Source organism: Euprymna scolopes, chromosome 40 (genome assembly GCF_053919585.1).
Source record: "Euprymna scolopes isolate OS-2025 chromosome 40, ASM5391958v1, whole genome shotgun sequence".
NCBI lineage: Eukaryota > Metazoa > Mollusca > Cephalopoda > Sepiida > Sepiolidae > Euprymna > Euprymna scolopes.
Window position 1 is genome coordinate 34,823,237 of NC_136521.1, and position 24,272 is coordinate 34,847,508.

Here is a 24,272-nt window from a genome sequence, read left to right on the forward strand (position 1 = left end):
TTGATATTACGAGCTGTTCCAGCTGCTTTTTGGCCTAGCTTGAATTGGAGTAAGAAAATTGTGTGAATTTGCTTTTTTTCCATCTTGTATTTAGCATTCTGAAAAGAAGACATAATTGTTTTAAAACCATTTTAATTTAAACGATTAGATGGTGAAAAACGCTCTTTAAAATGATATATAAGATAAAGGTATTATAACAAAACTTTATTTGAAAATACATCTTTTGAAATTAGAAATTCTGCAAGAACTTTCTTCTCAACCTTATATATATATATATATATATATACATATATATATATATATAGTCAGCATCACATTGGCATGATTACTAAGCAGCTGGAAGATATTGACGACACAAAGACTGCCAAAGATGATTAATTCAAAATTCGATGGTGTAATCAAACTGGACAAATTAACAAAATAGATGGGGGGGGGGGTTATAAGTTCAGTTGTATGAAAGAAAAATAATTTTTATTTTTTCAGGAAAGGTATGTTTTTATTTTTTTTTTAATTTTTTCACGAAAAGTTATAAATAAATTTTTTTTTTTTTAATAATTAAATTTTTTATGTTGAAAACATGGAAAAGACTGTAAAAGAAAATTTATACTTCAGTTTTAAGATACATTTTTTTTTTTATTTCAATGAAAATTATTAGCGAATAAGTTTTTATTTTTATTTTACAAGGAATACATAACTATAAAAAGAAAAATTTGATTTTTGGGGGAGAGGGATAAACTTCCCATTTGCTGACAGTTGATTGATTGTGTCAGCATCTTTTGCCAGAAAATGCTGACGTGATGTAATCAGAACTTTAGTCAGAATCTTAGCACCAAAGTTAAAATACTGATAAAAAGTGCCTTGCGCATTTCTCTGATCTTTTAAGCTGGATTTTCTTCAAGAAGTTTTTTTTTTTTTTTTTTAAACTTCATTGTTAAATGTTTACCTATTCTTAACCTTTGTTTTTAAGGTTCTCATATTTTTTAAACAACTTTTGTATTGTCCCATCAGCTTATGAACCCTCTTACTGTACTTTATTTATATTGGCGGATCTTCGTGAAGCATCATGATAGTGTTTGAATTCCTAAAAGAAAAACTAGTTCCTTTCTTTAACTTTCATTAGTAGCGGCTTATGCGTATACCAAAAGTATTAGGTTGGTGCAAGAATGTTGTCTTTTGACATAAAGTTCAATGTGAAAAAAACATTATTTGAACGTCAAAAGACATTATTTTTCCACCAACCTAATACTATGGTACACAATGAGTATGGCAAATTCATCTGCCTGAAACTTGAAAATTAAGCATCGAGAAAGGATCAAGGAAAATATGCAAAGAAGAAAGTATGTCATGGAAAAAACACTATAACACTATATATTAAAAAAAAAAATAGTGAACATTTTATATATATATTTCGAGAGCAAATAGTTAATAAAACATGTTAAAAAACACTTTGAAAAAGAGTTAGAAACATTTAATCTGAAAAAGAAACACTTAATAAGTGGATAATCTTTAATCTACGGAGTTTCAAAGAAATACTTTCCTTCTCATCAGAGGGTAGGGATTAGCAAAATGCGGGATTGAATTTTGCATACAAATTATAAGCTCTATCTCCTATTTGGTTTTATCGAGCTTTTACATCTGGTTAAGATTACTTTATAAATATTAATTCTTTAATATTTATAATATACTTTAGTTTTACCATCTTGGATCATTTTGGTAAATTTAATTTTTATTTTTATTTTATATATATATATGAGGTGCCTTCAATAAGTTTCCAGGCTTGTTTTTGATAGTACACATATGAAACTATAGTCTTCTTCGAAGTAATCTCCTCTGGCTGCAATGCACTTGTACCATTCCAACAACTTCTGGAACATTCCTTATGTGAGCGTGTCAATGACCCATGTCACTACCTCTTTCATCTCCTCAATTGTCTCATAACGACAGCCTCTATGGTTTTCCTTGAGCCTAAGGAATAACCAAAAGTCATAGGAAGCAAGGTCTGGACTCTAGGGAGGATGAGGAACTGTCTTCATGTCCATCTTGGTCAAATAGTCTGTGACAAGGATGGAGTTGTGGACTTGTGCATTGTCCTGGTAGAAATGTCACTAACCCAATTTGAAGAATGCTGGTCTGTTCCAATGGAATCTCTTCCTGAACTCCCTTAAACCCTCATCAATATTCTTTGTTGAATGTCTGTCCAATGGGAACCTAATGCATGTAGATCATGCCCGTGCTGTCAAAAAAAAAAGGGATCATCATAAATTTCTGGGTAGATTTGTTCTCTGGTTTTCTTGGGTCTGTTTCTACTGAGAACTCTTGGTCTTTGGGTCATAGCAGTAACTCTAGCTTTCATCGTAGGTCACTAGAGTCATCAAGAACTACGGGATCTGAATTGATCAGCTCTTCCTGCTGGCATGTCTTTTGTTTTGATCTTCTCTGAGACAAACTTTGTGCAAATCTTATGCATCTTCAGTTCCTTGTCAATAATTGGCATACAGTTCCCACACTGAGATCAAACTGTGCACTTATTGTCCTTGTAGAAACACGATGGTCCTTATCCATGAAATTCTTTATTTGGCCAATCAACTCTAATGCTCTGTCTTCCTTACTTCTCCCACACTTCATCATCTCTCACAGACTCTCTGCCTTCATTGAATCTCTTATGCCACTCAAAAACTAATGATTAATTCATGCAAGATGGCCCAAAAGTAGTCTGAAGCATTCCATATATTTCTGTGGCATTTTTTCCAAGTTTAAAACAATTTTATTGCATATCTTTTTTTTTTAAGTGTCCTCACGTCCAGATTGGATTTTTGTTTTGAAATTTACCAGCTGTGATAATCAGGCTTTGGTAGAGTGTATTCCAATTCCTGCTATAACTGTTCATGGACCTGAAATCATAAAAATTATTCAGTCATCTCATAAAATGTGTAGCAATAACATACTGAATTTTTAAGTCTACAACAATTTTACTTTGCATCTAAAATTGGTATGAAGGTTACTGCTACAAAACCAAAAATCATCTCCACAGGATTCCTACCCTCCAAGAAAGGCACAAGTCTTCCCGATGGATAAACTCCAGAAGAGGTCGATCACTTCAAATACCTGGGCTCAATGTTTGTCCCCCATGGATCAGTAGTACAATGAGATCAATGTCTAAATCAACAATGCTAAGATTGATTTCTAAATCTCATTTTAAAACTTATTTTGCTTTCTTACTTTTCATAACGTTATCTCCCGTGATGCACCTTGGTTCACTGAATCAAATACTGCAGCAAAATCCACAAAGCAAATGACTATGCACTATTGGTAGCATCAGCGTTCAAGGGATCTCTGGAGCGTAAAAATTTGATCCATGCAGCCCCTTCCAGACGGAAAGCCATATAGTGTTTTGATGACGATCACATTAGAGTTGGAATCTTATCAACAGTATGGACATGAAGACTTATGATGCAGTTGTTCATTAGAGATGTTAAAATATTAAAAAAAAAATGGTGTTCTAAAACAAAAATGGAGAGATGATCAAGAAAGATGCAAAGAACGCAAGTAAAAATACTTGAATACTTTAAAGATGATAATCAGAGACCTCTCCTAAGGAAAAACTGACTTTGCTTTGGAAGGTTATCAACCTGCTATCTTATGAGATATTTATATATGTTTATTTATGGGAAAATATGCTTAATCAATTATATTAATTTATACTAATCGTTTAATTTATGAAGCTCGATGTAACTAAAGGGCATCTATAATATAAATCTCACTTGTCTGTTTAAATGTATGTATGTATGTCTGCCTAAACCTTTCAACAAAGGCGACGGATTTTCACAAGATCGGTATTGTTTTGAAGTTTGACCTTTTGGACAACAAATATCGAAAAATTGGCTAAAAACATTAACTTCTTCACCCTCAACTGAGCACTTTTCTACAAGGAGGGGTCGCTTTTTCACTGGTATTTTCGTAAGTCATTCCCTCTTTTCGATTCACTAGCCTTTATTTAAACCTTTGCTACTTCCGGTTTGGCGATGGACGCAATGGCAACGACGTCACTTTTTTTTTTCACATTCTTTTCCTCCTTCGCAGTACGGTTCAAGCCTGTCTGCCACTTTTTTTTTTTTAAATTTGCTCAACACACACCTCCAAACACCCAGGCTAGTATTCAAATAAATCACAAAAGGTCTAGCTGTTAAGATGTTATCCATCTTACAGTTTATTTCTTCAAGCATGTTAAATTGTTCAGCACCTATTTTGTAGCGCAGAATCATTCATGTAATTATGTCAATTTTTGAATTTATTCTGCCCTTAACTCATCAGAAGAATAGGAACTCATCAATTTTAAAAGAAAATAAAGAAATATGGGCATGATTACAAAATCCGAAAATCGGAAGAGAAGATGCAATTGCTTTCTTTTAGTTGCATCATCAAGTATATATCTATATATATTATAAAACTCTGTGGATCTTGCATCTTGACTTTGGCAATGACGATTCCATCTTTTAAAAAAAGAAAAGGGATGACAGGTGAATAATATATATATGCGTATGGGCATGGCTCAAAGGCTAAGGAATGAGGATGGAGAGTTGTATAGTTTGGTTTCCATTCTAGCTGATGCCACCTAAATCATTTTTTTTTTTTTTTTACATAGGCATCACCACTTATCAAAGCCAAGAGGCCACTCAAGGATAAGGGTTAAAGAGTGTACAGTAGACATTGGACAATATAGTAATCATTAGTAATGAAAATTTGGTAAATTTGATAACTTATATAGAACGGCTCATCAAGAACTTATTTACGTTAAGACTTGAACACAACCATATTGTAGTCAGCCGGAAAGCAGGAAAACGGAAGACAATTCCACAGGCGTGCAGTTCTAAGAAAGAAGCTTCGTTCATGGAATCTACGTTTAGGTTTAGGTACAGATAAAGAGTGGGGGGGAATTATTGATAGTGTGTACAGCTAGACGAGTGTTTCTTGTGAAAGTTTGGCGAGGGGGGACCATAGATTGATGCTCAGTTGAACACTTTCCATGAAAATAACAATACATCAGAGACAAACTCGCAGCATCTCTTCTGTGAGATAGAGGTTGCAAGGAAGAGAAAAGGACATCTCCTACGAGGCTACGAAGTCTATTTTGAACTCTACCAAGGCAGGACAAGTCCTTTCTAGCAGCTCCTGCCCAGATGTGGCAACAATATTCCATCCTTGGACGTACCTGGCTCTTATATAGATAGAGAATAGCATCAGCAGTGAGATATTTACCGGATCGATAGAAAGATCCCACCATCTTTTTTAGTTTTGACATATATATTACATTCAATACAATAATCGATTGAGAATTGTCTCTATAATTACTATATAATCTACATGAATTAAAATATATTTAAGCGTATCTTACGACTGGGCAATGCCAGGCAGCTTGCTATTTTATGATAAAGAATTGTCTATATAATAATAAATATGTAATCTGCAGGAATCAAAATATATAAACGTATCTTACAATCGGGCAACGCCGCACGACTTTCTAACATATTATCTTTGTGTGTGGAACTGTCTCTATTGTCAATTTCTGGTCTCCAAACTTGAAACTTGAATAGGAGATTCAGGTATGTGGAACAAATTAAATTTGTTATTAACTGGTAAAAATAGGTGCTAAGTGGTCAAATTGAGAAATTGGAACTTGGCAGGCATAAGACGATTAAACGTGTTACTTCTACACATGCACAATTATACATTAAGATGAAACCGGAAGTTCAGAACGTTAAAATTAGGCAATCGAACAGATACAATGACTTGCAAAAATGGCTCGCAAAAAATCGACCCCTCGTAGAAAACTGCCTAGTTGAAGGTGAAGGAATTGATGTTTTTTGATAATTTTTTTTGGTATTTGTCGTCTGAGACGTCGAGCTCCAAAATGATACTGATCGCATGAAAATGCGTCGCCTCTATTGAAAGTTTTAGGCATACAAACATACATTTAAACGGAGAGGTGAGATTTACATTTAAACGGACAGGTGAGATTTATATTATAGATGGCGCCCAAGTCATTCTTTGTTTTTTTTTTTTAATTTTTGAAATCACTGCTATATCTTGGGTACAGTATAATTATCTATAGAGAATTGCTTCTATAATAATAAATACGAAATCTGCATAAATGAAAATATCATATTTAAGCTTATCTTATGACCGGGTAACATCAAGCAATCTGCTAGTCTGTAGATAAAACCTAATATTTTACCGAAAGCTGAAAGAATAACAGCTTCCCAAGAGTATTTATGAAAATGATGCAAGAGTCTTAACAGAAGCTGACAATAACTGTTGTTATTTCCAATCAGACTCTTATATAACCCTAACGCCCTCTCTTGTCCGAGGGCCGGGCTGCATCCGTCGCTAACCTGGTTCACGGGAGCATACTTGTGATGTACTTCTGGTCGTGTTCATCGCTCCCGGCTCGCAGGACCATAGATGCAACACAGCAGGGCTACATTCTTACTTGTCTAGTGGTGGGCCCCTCAAGGGTGATCAGACTCTCACTGGTCACTGGAAAATATCTCTGCTGCTTAGGGCCTCTTGGCCTTGATAAGTGGTGATGCCTATGTAAAAAAAAAATATCATCTTCTGATTTTTGGAATGATAATGTGTGTATATATATATATATATATATATATATATATATACTAGCAGTTCAGCTTGGCTTTGCTTGGGCTCTATGTACTGTTCATAACTTTATGTGCATATGTGTGTGTATATATATATATATTAAAAAGTTTGACTCCTGTCCAGGTAACCTACATCTAATATCTCAAGTGTTTAGACCCAAAATTGGCAGAGGAGTTTGGAGTCTGCAAAAGTCAACTCTTTCAACTTTGACCTCTTGGCAGCCAAATTTTCGCCCAAAAACTGATTAAAAAGCTTGCTGCATGGCTGAATACCTTTTATGTTAAATTTCAAATGTTTAGACTCAAAATTGGTGAGTAATTTGGTAGAAACTGCAGGGGTCAAATTTTTTTATCTTTGACCCTAATTTTGACCCCTTAACGTGTATTGTTTTGGGCTCAAATCAAATTAAAGTTTGATCCATGTCCAAGTAACCTACATCTAAAATTTCAAGTGTTTAGACCCAAAATTGGATGAGGAGTTTGGTAGAGTTTTCAAAGGTCAAATTGTTGAACTTTGACCTCTTGACAGCCAAATTTCTGGCTGAAAACCGATTAAAAAGATTTTCCCAAATCTCAATATACCCCCTTATGTCAAATCTGTCAAGTCTGTAAATTGACAGAGTATTTTGGTAGGGAAATGTATGCACACGTACACGATTTCTCTTTTATAGATATACTAGCAGTTCAGCCTGGCTTTGCTCAGGCCTTCTGTAGTGTTCATAACTTGCCCTACGTGTAAATACACTTTATGTAAGATTTCAAATGTTTAGACCAAAATTTGTTTGAGTAATATCGTATAGACTGCACTGCTCAATTTTTTTAAATTTGCCACTTTAACATTTATCATTTTTGTCCCAAATCAAAATATAAAGTTTTACCTATGTCCAAGTTACCTACATCTAAAATTTCAAGTCTTTATACCTAAGATTGGCGGAGAAATTTGGTAGAATCTGCAAAGATCAACTCTTTCAACTTTGACCTTTTGGCAGCCAAATTTTCACCCTGAAACTGATGAAAATGCTCAAATTTTTGATCCAAACCCAAAAAACTTGCCCTATCTCTGAATACCCTTTGTGAAATTTCAAATGTTTAGACCCGAAATTGATTGAATAATTTGGTAGACTGCAGAGGTCAAATATTTTTTAACATGGACCCTAATTTTAACCCCATAACATTTATTTTTTGGGCTCAATTCAAATTAAAAGTTTGATCCATGTGTAAGTAACCTACATTTAAAATTTCAAGTGTTTAGACCCAACATTGGTGGAGGAGTTTGGTAGAGTTTTCAACGGTTAAATCATTGAACTTTGACCATTTGACAGCCAAATTTCTTGCCGAAAACCGATTAAAAAGATTTTCCCAAATCTCAATACTCCTTATGTTAAATCTCGAGGCTGTAGACTGAAACTTGACAGAGTTATTTGGTAAGGAAATGTACACACACAGACATTTTCACTTTTTTATATAGATAGATATATATAATCTGTGGAAATGTTTTTTACAATTATATTTCATCTTATATTTATACCAGTCCTTAATTTATGAAGCTCAATGTAATTACATTTATTGATATAATAATTAAATGATTTTGCAGTAAAGAATTGTGAATGTCAACGTACTTAAAGGAATAAATTGTCAGATGGTCAACATCATGAACTTTGGAATATATAGTTTTTCATTTATTTGTTACTAGCATTTCAGCCCAGCGTTGCCCGGGTGTTTGGATGTGTGTGTTGAGCAAAAAAAAAAAAGTGGTAGTAGGAAGGTAGGCTCGAACCCGTACCGCAAAGTAGGAAAAGAACGGGGTAAAACCTAACGTTTATGCTGTTACGACCACTGCCAAACCGGAATTGACATTTTTTAAAATTAAAGCTGGACAATCTAAAGGAGAGGATAACTTTAAAAAATATCGGTGAAAAAAGTGACACCTCCGCTGTAGAAAATTGCCTAGTTGAAGGGGAAGATACTAATGTTTTTAGCCAGTTTTTCGATATTTGTCATATGAAAGGTCGAACTTTAAAACAATACTGATCTTGGTAAAATCCGTCGCCTCTATTGAAAGTTTAAGGCAAACATGCAAACATACATACATTTATATATTGATAACTAAAAATTTTCGACCCAAACCGATTAAAAAGCTTGCCCTTTACCCTTTATGTAAAATTTCAAATATTTAGACCAGAAATTGTCTGAGTAATTTGGAAGAGACTGCTGAGGTCAATTTTTTTTAACTTTGCCCCCTATTATGACCCCTTAACATTTATTGTTTTGGGCTCAAATCAAGTTATTAAGTTAGATCCATGTCCAAGGAACCTATATCTAAAATTTCAAGTGCGTAGACCCAAAATTATCGGAGGAGTTTGGTAGAGTTCTCAAAGGTCAAATCGTTGAACTTTGACCCCTTAATCGCCAAATTTCTGGCCAAAAACCGATCAAATCGATTTTCCCAAATCTCAGTACCCTGTATATCAAATTTCGAGTCTGTAGACTAAAAATTGACAGTTATTGCGTAGGGAAATGTACACACACATTCACTTTTATAGATATATATATAAGAATATGACCTGTTGTCACATAGTGGACTTTGTTTGAATCTGAAAAAATGTGTGCAAAGTGAGTTAAATATAAAAAATAAATGTAAAATCTGAAATTAGCTTGCTATATATTTCTTATCCCCGATCACAAGTTAAATAGTATTACTACTTGTGCTGATACTCTTTTTTTTTATATAATGAACTAATCCAATCTTTGTTTCTTTTATTGCCTTGTTGAGGAGGAGAAAGGAGGGTGTACGTTAGTAGTTTTCTAGCACAGTAGAGAGAACCTACATTCTTCGCAGCTGTCCTGGCAATGCTCTCAATGTAATTGTTCCAACTCATGTTTCCTGTGAACGTTAGGCCGAGGAGTTTAAAAGATGTACTTTCAGATAAAGAGTCTTCGGCCATTGCTATTTGTGGTAGAGAAGGGTTCTTGTAATTATTGAAGGAAACAAGTTTAGTCTTGGCAGTAGTGAATGTAACCATCCATTTTTGTCCCCATTCCACTACAGATCGGAGGTCATCCTCTAGTGTTTCTGCCATTTCTTTAGATATGTGTTCATTTGTTTTCCTGTCATGTCTGTTATAGAGCGTGATTCATCAGCATATATACCCATCTCACAGACAGTTTTGTCAGGGAGGTCATTTATGAATATTAGGAATAATAGAGGTCCAAGGATAAACCACTTTGAGGCACTCCTGCATTTATATCATTGTTTAGATGTACGACCGTCGAGAACAACCTGGATTTTTCTCTTATCTAAGGATTTAATTATGTTAGATATTCTTCCAGTGATACCGTATGATCTGATTTTCCTAAGAAGACCTTCATGCCATATCCTGTCAAAAGCCTTAGATATATCTAGAGCTACTGCTCTACTCTCCCCTGCTTTGTCCAGTGAATGGTATATACGTTCAGAGATTATAGTTAGGATATCTGCTGTGGAACAGGCTTGCCTAAATTCATATTGTTGGTCGGTCAGAAGTTTAGCATCTGTAAGGTGATGGACTAGAGCTTGGTTAATTCTGGACTCAAATATTTTGGCGAAAAGTGGGAGGAGGCTAATGGGGCAATAATTTATTGGGTCAGTTCTTTCGCCAGAATTTGTGAAAACTGGTACCACAGAAGCAGTTTTCCAGCAGGCAGAAAAGCAAGATTCATTAAGGCATTTGTTAAGTTTGGAGAGAACTGAACCTACTTCGGCCACTTTTTTAATAGCACAGCCGGGATGAGATCGGGTCCACATGCTTTTGAAGTGTCAAGAGTTTTTATGATAGCATGCACTTGAGAAGGTGATTTTCAGATTGTCTAGTGTGGCGTCTGTCCACAAAGGAAAGTCTGAGAGGGGGTTGTTAGCAGGGTCCAGTATGAAGTTGGAGACAAACCGACTAGCAAGTATGTTAGTCTTCTCGGTTGCTCATGATTGTTGGATAGTAAGGGAATTGTTGATTGCCCATTATTTACTACACTGTTGTAGATTTTCTAGAAGTCACAGGTTCCTAATTTCTGTGCTTTGATGTGTTTTTTTGTGGTTTCAGAAAATTCTCTCTTAGCTGTCTCTATTTCTTTCTTACAGTTACTTCTGGCTTCTATATACTTCTGTCTGTTTGAACTGGACTTATGTCTGTTTGAACTGGACTTATATCGGTTAAATCTGCAGTACGCATGCTGCCTTTGCGCAATGGCAGCTGCACAAATAGAAGTAAACCTTTGGGGAGAGTGGGGCTTGCTATAAAATTTCTGCGTGGGAACATGTGCTTCAGTTGCCGTTTTGAACCATTCACTGGTTTCATTTGCACACTGTTCAGCAGGAAGTGAAAAGATATTTCGCCATGGGGCGTCTCTAATGAGATCCCTGATAGCTTCCCAGTCAGCCTTTTTATAATATCTCGTTGCTTTGAGCAATGGCTCTTCAGTTTTGGCCCTAGAGTTTAGGGCGATTTCAACCATTATTACTGCATGATCAGCGTTCCAAAGTGGACTGTGGGCATTCGTAACGCAATCATCAGGAACTGTAGTCAGAAACAGATCTAGAAGTGATGCGTGTTGTCCTTGCTGGTCTGGGAAACGGGTTGGAAATGTAACCATCTGTGACAGGAATGAAATATAGAGAAGCTAGGGTTGTGCTACCAGCTGCATCTGTGTAAGTAGAAAATCCAAGCCAGTTTCTGTGGTGGACATTGAAGTCACCAAATACATGCACTTGTGCGCTAGTGTCGAGGGAAAGTGCTGTATCTATGCTGTCAGAGACTTTGTTTATTAGGGTACACTCCTGGGTCGAGGGAGAGCAGTAGAGAAAATAAAAGTAACTAATATTATGTTGTATGTTAAGCCTAAAGCACATAAAGGCTTGGTCGTCCAATTCTAGTTTTGTACCTCTCATAAAGGGGAGGGTGTTTCGAATATAGACTCCAAGCCCGTGCATATGTTTGTCAGAATCCTTACGGCAGAGTGGGAGATATCCGGGCATGTTAAAGTAGTTAATGGGGATGGAGGAGCGTAGGTTAGTCTGACTTAGTGCTAAGATATCCGAGGTGTTTGTTAGGAGAAATGCTTCAACATCATTTAAATTAGTTCTAAGCCCACGGATGTTCATAAATGCAAGCCGCAAGGGAGGAGGCAATTTGGTTTTGTTTGAGTTTTGTCCTGGTTTAAGTGTAATTTTAAATTGTAATGTCATTTTTTTTTAAAGAGTTTCAGTTTAGGTAAAGGGTGCTGAACAATGGTTATGCAGAATACCAGACGTGCAACACAAGCAGACCATCAGTTGACCTTCCATCCTTCCATCTACTAGAATTGTGGCCTCAGGAAAGCCCACCGGGGATGAGTGCAGGGTCCCTTTCCATGCGTGATATGGCACTACAAACATCCCGATATTATTCAACTGTTGATGGAGCAGCCGCTCTAAGCACTACCAAAGAGTTGGGGCTCCTGTACTTCCAGTCAGGAACAGCAGCCAGGAACTGCCAATCCGGTACCCTCAACCCATCAGATGATGATCAACCCAATCTACTTGCACTGGCATTATGGCATTCAAGCACTCCCAAGTGCCCAGTTTAGAGGGATGGGACGTGTCTGGAGTGGGGAAAACTGCGTTCATTGCCCTAGTCAGGAAACAAGATAGACCACTGAATGTTTCTGTTGAATCCCTGCGATTCAACCTCTACGCCTGGCTAATAAGCAAAGAAGGAGTATGGAAGCCGGGCGATAAACAGTGCCTATCTACTCCTTAAGCAATTTAGGTTTGCAGACCGGTAATTTGTTGCGCAGTTGCTGGTGATCTTCTCTTTTTCATTGCTTTTCTCTGTGTGCCGTTTTGTGTATTGCTGCGTTGTCTAGTGGTTGTCGATTGGCAGTACAACTCGAATAAAATCTAGGCATGGAACAATGAAGACTTATTGGCGGTTTTAAAGGTTTTATTAAGGAGACTAGATCATTCACAAGACCAAAAATTAATCTCTACTTATATATAAAAGCAACTTTGTGTGTGTGAGTTTGTTTCTTATAGACTTCAAAACAGCTGGGCTGATTTTTTTTTTTTTTAAATTTCACACAAATGTTCTTTGTATCTGGAAATGTTCTTACATAGGTTTTGTATCTAAATGCTTCTGATAAGTATCTAAAATCGATAATTGAAAAATCCGATTAAAGAAGGAACAATCTAATTTTCGCCAAAGTTAACACTTTTGTATAGTCTAACATCACAATTGCATTTGAGAAGTTTTATCCCCGCACAAGCAGAAGGGCCTAGCTTATAAAATCAAGAGTAGGTTATTTGATAGATGGGTGCAATCGAAATGAATGTTTAGAGCACAAGACCATGATACTTGATTTTTGTATTTTAAACTTTAATTGAAGCCATTATATAAAATAATTTCATAAAATCAACAGTAGGTTCTCTACAGTGCAATGTGGACTACAATGTATTGTGGACTAAGTCACTGCAAGGAGGCCTATTAAATTTTCTCTGGACGCACTGTGGTGGGTCTCTGACTAGAGCAGGCAATCAATTGATTTGATTGAAAAATGGTCGATTTCATTGATTTCAATGACAATAAAAGTATTGGAAATGCGGAACAGTTGCAGATCCTCATTCAATCTTGGGCAATAGTTCCACATAAAAGAAATGCTAAAATTAATTCCATATTTAATTTTTTTACTTGGCCTTAAAAAACTGATTGACAAGCAAACTATCTTGAGGAAAATTAAAAAAAATGGTCGACAAACAGATTTGAGATCCGTACATTGTTGGGCACGTCTGATGTGGCTGCTTCCTCACCTCAAAAACTGCCTTGAAACTCTGTGGCGTCTCAAACATGTAATGTAATTTCTATCTCCTAATTCTACCCACTGTTCCTAGCGTGTTTTGTCTTTGACTTCTATTATTGCCTTACAAGTTAACATAGTCTTTACTTGCTGTCGCAATAGTAGTGTTGAAGTCTGATAGCTTTTTAAAGGGGCAGTTCATCAAAAACTTGTTTACATTGGACTTGAAGATGACCATATTGTAATCAATTGGAAAGCAGGAAAATGGAACAGTTTCCACAGGTGTGCAGTTCTAAGAAAGAAACTTTGTTCATGGGATCTATGTTTAGGTTAAGGTGCAGATAAATAGTGGAGGAAATTATTGATAGTGTTTTCAGCTAGTGTTTTTATGAAAGTCAGGCAAGGAAGGACCATACATTGGAGCTCAGATGAGCACTTGCCATGAAAATAATGATAAAGCAGAGACAGGCTTGCAACGTCTCTTTTGTGGTAAAAAGGTTGCAGGGAAAAGAGAAAGGCATCCCCCACTAGGTTTCAAAGTCTATTTTGAATTCTGTCAAGGCAGGATAAGCTGTGTCTAGCAGCTCCTGCCCCGATGTGGCAACAGTATTCCATCCTTGGACGTATTTGGCTCTTATACAGGTAGAAAATTGCATCAGGAGTGAGATATCTACTGTAGCGGGAGAACAATCCCAATATTTTCCCAGCAGCCTTGGCAACAGATTTGATATACATGTTTTATCTCAGATCAGTAATAAAGGTCAGACCCAGAAGCTTGTCAAAGTATGGAATCTCCCCAAAATGAGAGCCATTCATTTCAATTGATATCAATAGGGATCAGAGCGTCGATGATGCAAAAATAGAAGCCTGGTTTTAGATACATTAAAATTAACCAGCCACCTCTTTCCCCATTGCACCATGTGTTCAAGATCAGAGGATTTTGAAGAGTAAAAATTTGCAAATGACATAATACCTACAAATGGTTCTACTAGTAATTTCATGTCTATCATAATTAAAAAAAAAAAAAAAATTCTAAGGAAACAGTGGAATTTTTTTATAGAATCTTTCCAGACAAGCATTAAGCCACTTGATATAAGAGCTAAAAATATACTATTTTTAACTGACCGAGAAGAGTGAAAGTTTATAAATGATATAAATCTTTCAAATGGTTCTACTAGTGATTTCACGTCTGTCTTTATTAAAAAAGAAACAACAAATTTCTCAGACTTTTTGGTGGTTTCAAGTGCTTTGACAAGATTCGTTCACACGGGGAGAGACTAAAATTAACTCTATATAAAAGACTAGCTAGCAGCTCGGCGTTGCCTCGTTATACATGATATTTTAATTTATGCAGATTGTATATATATATATATATATATATATATATATATATATAGAGAGAGAGAGAGAGAGGAAATGATTTGCAGCGATTTTAAATGGTACTTCTTTTATTGTAAATTGAAATTATTAATAAGAAAAAATTAAAATAAAACAAGGAAGTACACCCGGGCTTGAACAGGGGATCATTCGGTTTGTAGTCGAATCCTCTACCACTGAGCTATATCGCCAGATTATAAGAAATCTCTTTTTTAAGAAGAAATGATTTGCTCGAATTTTATTATCTCCCTTTCCATTGCAGCTAAAATATTCCCCTGTAAAAAGTTTTTTTTTTTTTTTTTTTTTTTTTTCTATTTTTAAGATCGGATTTTTTCAATTCTTATTGGATGAATTTCTGTATAAAACATATCTAAGAACACTGTCAGACATATAAATAAGCTTTGTGTGAAATTTGCAAAAGATACTCAGCCGTTTCCGAACCTATGAGAAAGGAACTCACACACACATTTATATAATAGTAGTGATAATATGCTACTATTAACTTATTTTCTTACCTAATTATTTCTTTTATTTGATTAAAATTGCTCAACAAACGGACCGTCTCATAAAGAATCACTTATATCTCTTTATTGTGTTGACACGTTTTGTCTCGACTTCCTCAATGCGAACTGCTGAAAACTCTGTTCAACACATAAGCATTTCTTTATGTAATATCATCGTCGCCTGCTTGTAGCGTGTTTTGTTTAGGGGGCTGATCTCTGAACCCTATTGCATCACTTGCTGGATGCCCTGGGTCCATCACCATTTGCTGCCAGGTTTCCTGACATGTATTTAATCACACGCTCTAGAAATTCATACTAGTTAACACTTTCTCTACTTGCTGTCATAGGGTCCGTATATATGACAGTAGCGTTCAAGTCTGGTAGCTGACCGAGAATTTATTAAATCTTGAAGAGTGAATGACACAAGATTCTGCTAGTAATTTCATGTCTTGATTGAAACAAATTTACGATATAAGCAATCTTTGACTGCAGCATGCGTAAAACATAAGTATAGATAGGTTATTACGCTGTATCAAATGATATTATTGAAACCCCAATAGATATACCTATGGGCCATTGGTCAACTGACAATTTGCCAGATGGCATTGGTCCACAGACTCACTGGCCCAATGGAATTCCGTCGTTTCCCACCGATTCAATCCCAGTGAGTTTTTATTTATTTTTCTTTTATATATTTATATTCTACCTACCGACATAAGTAAATCGCTCCCGCCCCTACACACCTACTCACGAAACTCCTGTTAAACTCGTTTACATTCTTTTGTTTAGGATTACATAACAAGTGGGTCAGCCTCCTTGTTGTTGTGCAGAGGATTTCGTTTGTACTTTGCCGATGATGCGCGTCTTTCAGCTGTTTGAATGTTTTGTGTATAATTTCTGTAATTGTAGGTTTTCATTCCGACGACGGTGGTAGTGCCGATAAACGAAAATGTTTATTTACCTATCGGATGAATTATTAATAATTTTGTCTGTGTACATTGCACCGTGATTTGTGTATTAGAAAAGGTTTTTAGTATGCAGTCACATTTCATCTGTATATCTATATTTGTGTGTATGTATATTTGTGTGCGTATCTGCATGTATTTGCACGTGTGTGTGTGTGTAAATGTATTTGCATGTGCATGTATGAGTATATGTATCAGTATGTGTATTTGTGTGAATAAATATGTATGAATGTGTGTGTATCTATATGCATGTGTGCATGTACATTTATGCATGTATGTGTATTTGTATATATTTGTGGGGCTGTAAGTGTATTTATATGTATGTATATTTGTGTACCTATCTGATGCTGCCCAGGAGTGTAAAAAATAAATGAATAAATAAATAATAATAAAAAAAATAAGCTGACGTATTTACGAAGAAACAAATTAGTTTTAGTGACTTAAATTCTGTAATCAAATTATTTTGCAAAAAAAAAAAATTTTTTTTAAGTTCATTTTAGTGCATGGTATTAATGTATTAATAAGTAAATATTAGATAATATAAAATAATAATAATAATAATAATAATAATAATATAGATAATATAAAATAATATTAGTAAAGAACAAATATTAATTAAATAACAAATGTTATTATTAACAGTAAATAACAAGTATTATGCAATGAATGTAGACGCAAGAAACATTCACCACTATTTTTGAAGAACTCAAGGGAGAGAACTCAGTATATAAGCAAGAAGTGTAGAGACAGACAGGAACATATGTGGCCAAATTATGTGGATGGCAGAACTATCAAGAAGTTTTGAGACATTAGTGTTATCGTAAGAGCTGGTGCTCATGTAATTGCGAGAATTATGAGTGAATAGAGTAAATGCAGACAACTTTTGTTATCACTAAGCAGCAGAGTGTTACCACTATCGACCAAGGGAGTAGTCTATCAAGCATGTGCATAAAGTTGACTGATGTATGGAGGTGAACCTGGTCAATGAGGGTAGAGGACATATGCTGCATGATGAGAATATGAAAATGTTATAATAGATGTGCAGTGTTAGTCTTTAAAACTCGCATTATACATCCATCGTAATAATCCATCGTAATAATCCAGGCTTAGATTTGATCTCAGAGGAAGAATAAATCACTTTCTCCCTTATTTTCCCGGTCCTGGATATGACCTAAAACTATATCCGATGGTGAGGCCCCACCTTGCGGGCCTTAGAGAGTGTGGAGCCACCCTTTAATTGCCATTGCTCCCAGGTCCACTCTGACCCGGAGTGGTAGTACCTGTTAGGGTCCCAACTATGGGTTAAATAGAATCTGACTTAAAAAAAAAAAATATACTCCATTAAAAATCGTTCCTCAAAATAACTAGATTCAGCATTAAATAACCTGAAAAAGGTTGATATGCCGTAAAACAAAAACAAAAACAACCAACCAACCAACCCATATTTTCCTAAACTTTTCCCTGTAAACTGGTCCTGCTGGCTTAACTGTTCTACATCAACTAACCCAAGAACTAATCCATTTTTCAATCTGACCATATCACATATCACTGAAGTTTTTTGTCTCCTTATAATACTATAATGGATGAGTTCTTGGGTCAGTTGATGTAGAACAGTTAAGCTAGCAGGTCCAGTTTACAGGGAAAAGCTTAGGAAAATATGGGAGAAAGTTAAGTCCCAGTCTGGTTGACGAACAGACAGTCTTATAAAGATTTATTCAGATCATTACATTGTGTTGGTATGTCTTGTCTCTCAACTTCTCGGTGCGGACTGTGGAAAACTATTCTAATCCTTGACACTTAATCATTTCTTATGTAATATCATTGTTACCTTCTTTTAGGGTTTGTTTAGGGAGCTGACCTCTGAACCCAATTGCATCACTTGCTGGGTGCACAGGGCCCATTTCCATTCGCCGCCAAGTTTTCCTGATATGTATTTAATGAAACACTCTAGAAATTCATACTAGTTAACATAGTCTCTGCTTGCTGTCATAGGGTCCCTATACATAACGATATTGTTCAAGTCTGACAGCTGAACAAGAATTTATTTAATCTTGACAAGTGAAAGTTTGCAAATGACACAAATCTTACTTGAAACGAAAAGAATAAATAAAAATCTGGACGTACATCAAATCCGTTGCCAAGGTCACTGGAAAAATGGTGGGATTCTTTTATTGATCCAGTAGATATCTCACTGTTGATGTAATTTTCTACCTATATAAGAGCCAGGTATGTCCAAGAACAGAGTACTGTTGCCACATCTGGGCAGGAGCTGCTAAAAACACCTTATCCTGCTTTGATAGTTCAAAATAGACTTAGGTGCCTAGAAGGGGATGCCCCTTTCTCTCCTTTGCAACCTCTTTCTCACATAAGAGACATTACAAGCCTATCTCTGCTTTATCGTTATTTTCGTAGCAGGTGCTCGTCTGAGCACCAATCTATCAATCTATGGTTCCCCTCGACGAACATTCATGAGAAACACTCATCTCGCTAAAAACACTACCAATAATTTCCCCTACTCTTTATCTGCGCCTAAACCTAAATGTGGATTCCATGAACAAAGTTTCTTTCTTAGAACTGCACGCCTGTGGAACTCTCTTCCGTTTACCTGCTTTTCAGCTGACTACAATATGGCTGTCTTCGAGTCCAATATAAACAAGTTATTGATGAGCCGTTCCACTTAAGTTAACAAATTTACCGAATTTCCACTACTGACGATTACTATAATTCTGATACTCTACACTCTTTAACCCTTATTCTTGAGTGGCCTCTGGGCCTTGATAAGTGGTGACTTATGTAAAAAAAAAAAATAAAATAAAATAAATAAAAATACTTTGGAAGTCAATTTTTTAAAGCTGCCCAACACTTGCAAACATGTAAATGGATTTTAAATTGAATATGGTAAACAGACACACACACACACACACACACACACACACACACACACACACACCAAATGAGACATGTCACATAATTTAGTTTTTTCTTGCTATGACATTGATATTAAAAGCCTACTTTTTGTATTGGTATTTATTTGCTTCCCCACAAAAGCAAAATATGACACATGGTCGTTTTTTTAATGTACGGGGGAGGGATAACCAGCTCTCCAAAAAGGGGCACTCAGGAAGTAGGCAAAAATAAAAATTGCCTCAGTATAGAGGGTTTCCTCTCCAATGACCAAGGATTAATTAAGTATAGTGCAGCATCAGAACAGAAACTACACTGTGATCTTAGTCCGAAATCCAGATACTACTGTTTCTATTTAAGTTATTCGAACAAACTTTTTAATATATGGATATGCAAGCAACTACATGAAGGATAAATGAGCGTTACTTAATTACTTATTCATGGCATCTTATTAAATTATTGGTTTCATTTCACTATTACGCTGAATTCTTTTTATGCATAGTTTCTACATTCTGCATAATTGCTAAGAATTTAAGATTAAAAGATTTTAGCACCTGAAAATATTTTTACATATATAGGTGACCTTTTTGTGTGTGCAAAAACTCTCTACCAAACTCCTCTGAATATTTGATCTACAGAGTCGAAATTTGATATATAGGGTATTTGGACTTATAGCACACTTTCAATTTAGTTTTGAACCAGTAAAATAGCTGCTATGGGGTCCAAATTTAAAAAGGAAATTGACCTTGGCCTGGTGTAAGTAAACAATACCTGTTTTTTTTTCTGCGCATACACTAATTAAAAGTTATAGATTAAACAAGAATATTTTTTGTAGGTTTTGTATCCATATGGATTTAGGTTATACGTTAACGGATAAGGCTGGAGAGCGATGTTATGGTTTCGATTCTAGCTAATGGCATACAAGTCATTTTTGTACTTTTGAAATCACTACTATATATTATATATAATAATCGATTGAGTATTTGCTCTATAATAATAAATATGAAATCTGCATGCATTATATGTATGCATATTTTACGACTGTGCAATGCCTAGTGGCCTGCTAGTTTACTATATTTCTTTTTGAAGAATTCAAGGGAAAGAACTCTGTATAATTGCACCCCCTCCTTCAATCTGCTCAGTAAAAAATCCTGTTTGTAGATTACTGCATTATAAGTAAAATAATAGATAAATAAATATTTGTTTTACATCCAAAAAATATGGGCGGTCTTCTAAAGGAAAAATATTTTTTTTTTTTTTTTTTTTTTTTTTTTTTTTAGATCTCCAAGGTTGGAGACTCTAATAACCGTATTATCGTAAAAAATCAAAAAATCAATATGAGTTTATAAGTGATAAAATAATCTGCAAAGTCATCAAAAACTTTGTAGTGTAACAGTCAACACACTCGACTATAGTACATATGATCTGAGGTTTGAATCCTAGAACAATCAAGCTACACTGACGATCGCATGTTTGTAGATTAGTTTTATTTTATTTTATTTATTTATTTTTTTTTTTTTACAGTATTTTACAGCCGGAATAATTTTTTTTCAATAAAACTAAATCAAAATGAAATACGTGTCAATAACATAGTGAAAAAAAAAAAAAAAAATGAAAAAAGTAGGTTGGTCCAAATGAAGTATCAAATGGATTGTTATTGGAGTCTGATTTTGAAAATTTGGCATAACTTTGTCAGATTAGATGCTTTTGCTATTTATTGAATCTGTTTTTTTTTTTTTTTTTTTTTTTTTTCAGATCCCAAAGATTGTGACAGTTGGGATGCAATAAAAACATTACACCATTTGATTGATGATGATCGAAATGGAAATGTCGATCAAACAGAAAGTGATGAGGTAAGCTTCTTCTTTTTTTTTTTTTTTTTTTTTTAATTTGAAAATTTAGAAAATCGAATAATGCTATTTTTTTTTATATAAAAATGATTAAAATAATTGTGTTTTTATTTGTCTTAAATTTGAAAATTTAGAAAACCAAATGTTATGTCCAATTTTTTTTATTAAATGATTAAAAGCTTTGGAGATTTTTTTTTTTTTTTTTAAGACAACTTTTTTTCAAAAACTTCAGTATCTTTTTCTGTTTATTTTGTTCATGGTATTAACCTCGGTTGATCAACCCCTCATAGAAAGAGAAAAAGTATATGTCTGGTTAATAACATTGAACATATACCTTTTCTCTCTCCATAAGGCACCATGCCCACAGGGTTAATACCATCAACAAAATGAAGAGAAAAAAGTATTTGAAAAAGTTGTCTTAACAACACAAGTTTCAGGAAAAAAAAATGATTTTAATCATTTAATAAAAGAATTATATAACATTATTCGATTTTCTAAATTTTCAAATTTAATTATGTAATGTTTATGAAGATGAAACTTTTTATTCTTACTGTTTAAAATTTTGTAAAAAATGTTTAAAAATTTTAACATTTTAATATCTTGTAACTTGTTTCATACATAATGTTATTAATTGTATACAATTTTTTGTGACGACCCTTGTTTTTATAGTGCAGAATTTAAATTCCAATCTTTCTTGGAAGATTGAATCGTTTCCCGGCTTTCTTTTGAAATTCTCTTTTGTCTTTTTGTTCATTAGCTTTTTTTCACCTGCAGAATACTCAGCAAGGAATCGAAAACATTCATGATACATACAGAATGTGTATACTTTATAATTTTTCATTTCCGTTAAATTTATTGATTTAATTTTCGTCTCTATTTCACTTGTAATTTCAACATCAGCACTATTTGTCTGTCCTTCGATATCTATTTTAGCAATTATTTCTGAGCTTTGAATCAATCTGATTAGAATTTTTTAAATATTCTAATTATAAAAACTGTAGGATTTAAAAAAAAAAAAAAAAAAACACAATCTGTTACTTCTAAAGATGTAGACTTGCTTTTTTTGTGGGGAGGGGGGTGTTGTGCAAGTTGTTTAGGGAACAAAAAAATTTTACTCACAGGAGTTTCTTGCAAACTTTAAGCAATGGCAATGTTTGAAAATGAGTTTACCACCAGCATTATTTGTTATTTTGTTTGATTTTTAAAGTCGGTCTGACATTTTAATTTTTAATTTAGACTAGCTGTTTTTCTTCGAAAAGTACTTATTCCACCTAAAAATACTGTTAGAGTAGAGACATTTTACAATAGATTCTCCATTATTTTTTTATATTATAATTATAAAAATTGGACGATTTAATAAGTTTTGTTTCTTTAAAAAATATTATTTATATTTTATTTGATTTCTTTATTTTTTAAAGAAATAAAATACTTTTTTAAAAAATGTTTATATAAATGTTTTTTCAAGATGAGGGTGGGGAGTTAGCACAAAGAAAATGTAAACAACCCTAAAAATTTAAAAGCAAAATATTTGTTATAAGCGATCAAAAGCTAAGGGAAAATAACTCTAATAGAAGAAGTAAGAGTTATATAAGATAGATGAAAAGAAAAAGACTAGAGAGTTTGAGGGAGAACAGACAAGATGGAGGCTGCGCTAACACATGCATATCGTGCTGTAAATATAATTTGTGCTTCGACTATAATAAATAGTAAAATGAGCTTATTTACTTTTCATTCAAATATTCCATGATTCCAACTACCCATTTCTCTGGACACAAAAATATTATTTTATTAATTTTTTAGTATTTATCCAATTTATGACTGTCTTGCAACTTCATGGTGGGATCTTTTGACAAATTACATAAGAAGCCAGAAGATGCCAAAATGAAGACCTGCAGACAAATAAGACATCCTTTCTCTCCATGCTTTTTTTTTGTATGGAAATTGTTTCAGACAAGGCATAAAGCTACTTGTAAGGAGCTAAAAAAAAAAAAATTACTTCAAGGTGAAAAACTTGCTAACGATAAGTGCTAGATGCAAGGCTTTATGTTGCAAGTGAAACAGTCACATTTGCAAGTGATTTTTTTTTTTTTTTTTCCAAGTGGCTACTAGAAATAAAACGCTTATCTTTTGGCAATTGTGTTTATTTTTCACAAACAATCTTTCAAAACTCATTACTGAGTGAAAATATCTTTTCAACCTTTATTTGTTTTTTTTTTGTTGTTTTTTTTAATAAAGCAAGCAAGGTCAAATTATTAATTTAATAATAGAAATAATAGAACAATATACTTTTTTTATGAAGGTTGTTTAAAAGAAATATTTGAAAAATATATCTTTAAATCTCAAAATAAAATTTGGTGCCTATTTAGAATTACATTTATTTAAAAAAAAAAAAACAGAACAAAGTGTCATATTCCAAAAATCACGTGGGTTTAGTTAGTAACTTTTCTATTTGGCTAGTAAATGAAAATATTTAATTGGCAAAGGTCAACTAAAGATAAATTTGTCTGTAGAGCGTTGAGATGGAATAGATTCTGATCGAAGGAACAACAATTCTTCCCTGTTTGTCAAAAGAATCACTCATGGAATGTTAAGAATGGCTTTCTGTTTAGAAAACCAGTCTTAACATGGAGAAAGAGGGTGGATTTCATGTTAATATAGTGTTGAAAATCATTCTTGGTTTAAAAAATATTTTTGTTTTAATGAATTTCATGCTTGTATTGAACTAATCACGTTGGCAACTTTCGGCTGCTTTTATAAACTTCAGAAAGATACAGATGTAAAGATAGTGTTTGGGTCGTAAATTGGATAAGTACCAATTTTTTTTTTTCACCCCAAATAAGACATATTGCAACTTAGACATAAGTTGGGACATATTTGGGATTGTGTCTAACAGAAGACTTTGGGAAGTTGAGCAGCGAGATGTTTGTTTACATTACATTTAAACTTCTGCAGGTTAGTACAGTTAGGGAAACATGAAACAGGAAGGGAATTCCAATGTTTAACAGTACAAATAAAGAAACTATTAGCATTCTGGCATCTAGGGATCTCAAGTGATGAGGTGGGATTTTGCTGCTTGTTGGGTTAGTAGAGAGTATGCACGTCAAGGTGGCACAAGTGCTATGAGTTCATTTGAACACGTTTCATTAAAATACTGGTAAAACAGCCCCAAGAATGCAACATTGCAGTGATGGGACAGTGGTTGGAGCTTGGCTGATA

The 24,272-nt window shown here is 34.3% G+C and overlaps 1 protein-coding gene across 3 annotated transcripts in view; it reads left to right on the plus strand.

The window, feature by feature from the left end:
* The window catches only part of LOC145265487 (stromal interaction molecule 1-like), a 330,758-nt gene that overhangs the window by 153,175 nt on the left and 153,311 nt on the right, over positions 1–24,272 (plus strand). For all 3 annotated transcript variants that reach the window (XM_080121362.1, XM_080121364.1, XM_080121363.1), the window contains exon 3: positions 20,962–21,059. In XM_080121362.1, the coding sequence (XP_079977488.1) occupies positions 20,962–21,059 (98 nt within the window). The remainder of the gene's footprint in view (positions 1–20,961; positions 21,060–24,272) is intronic.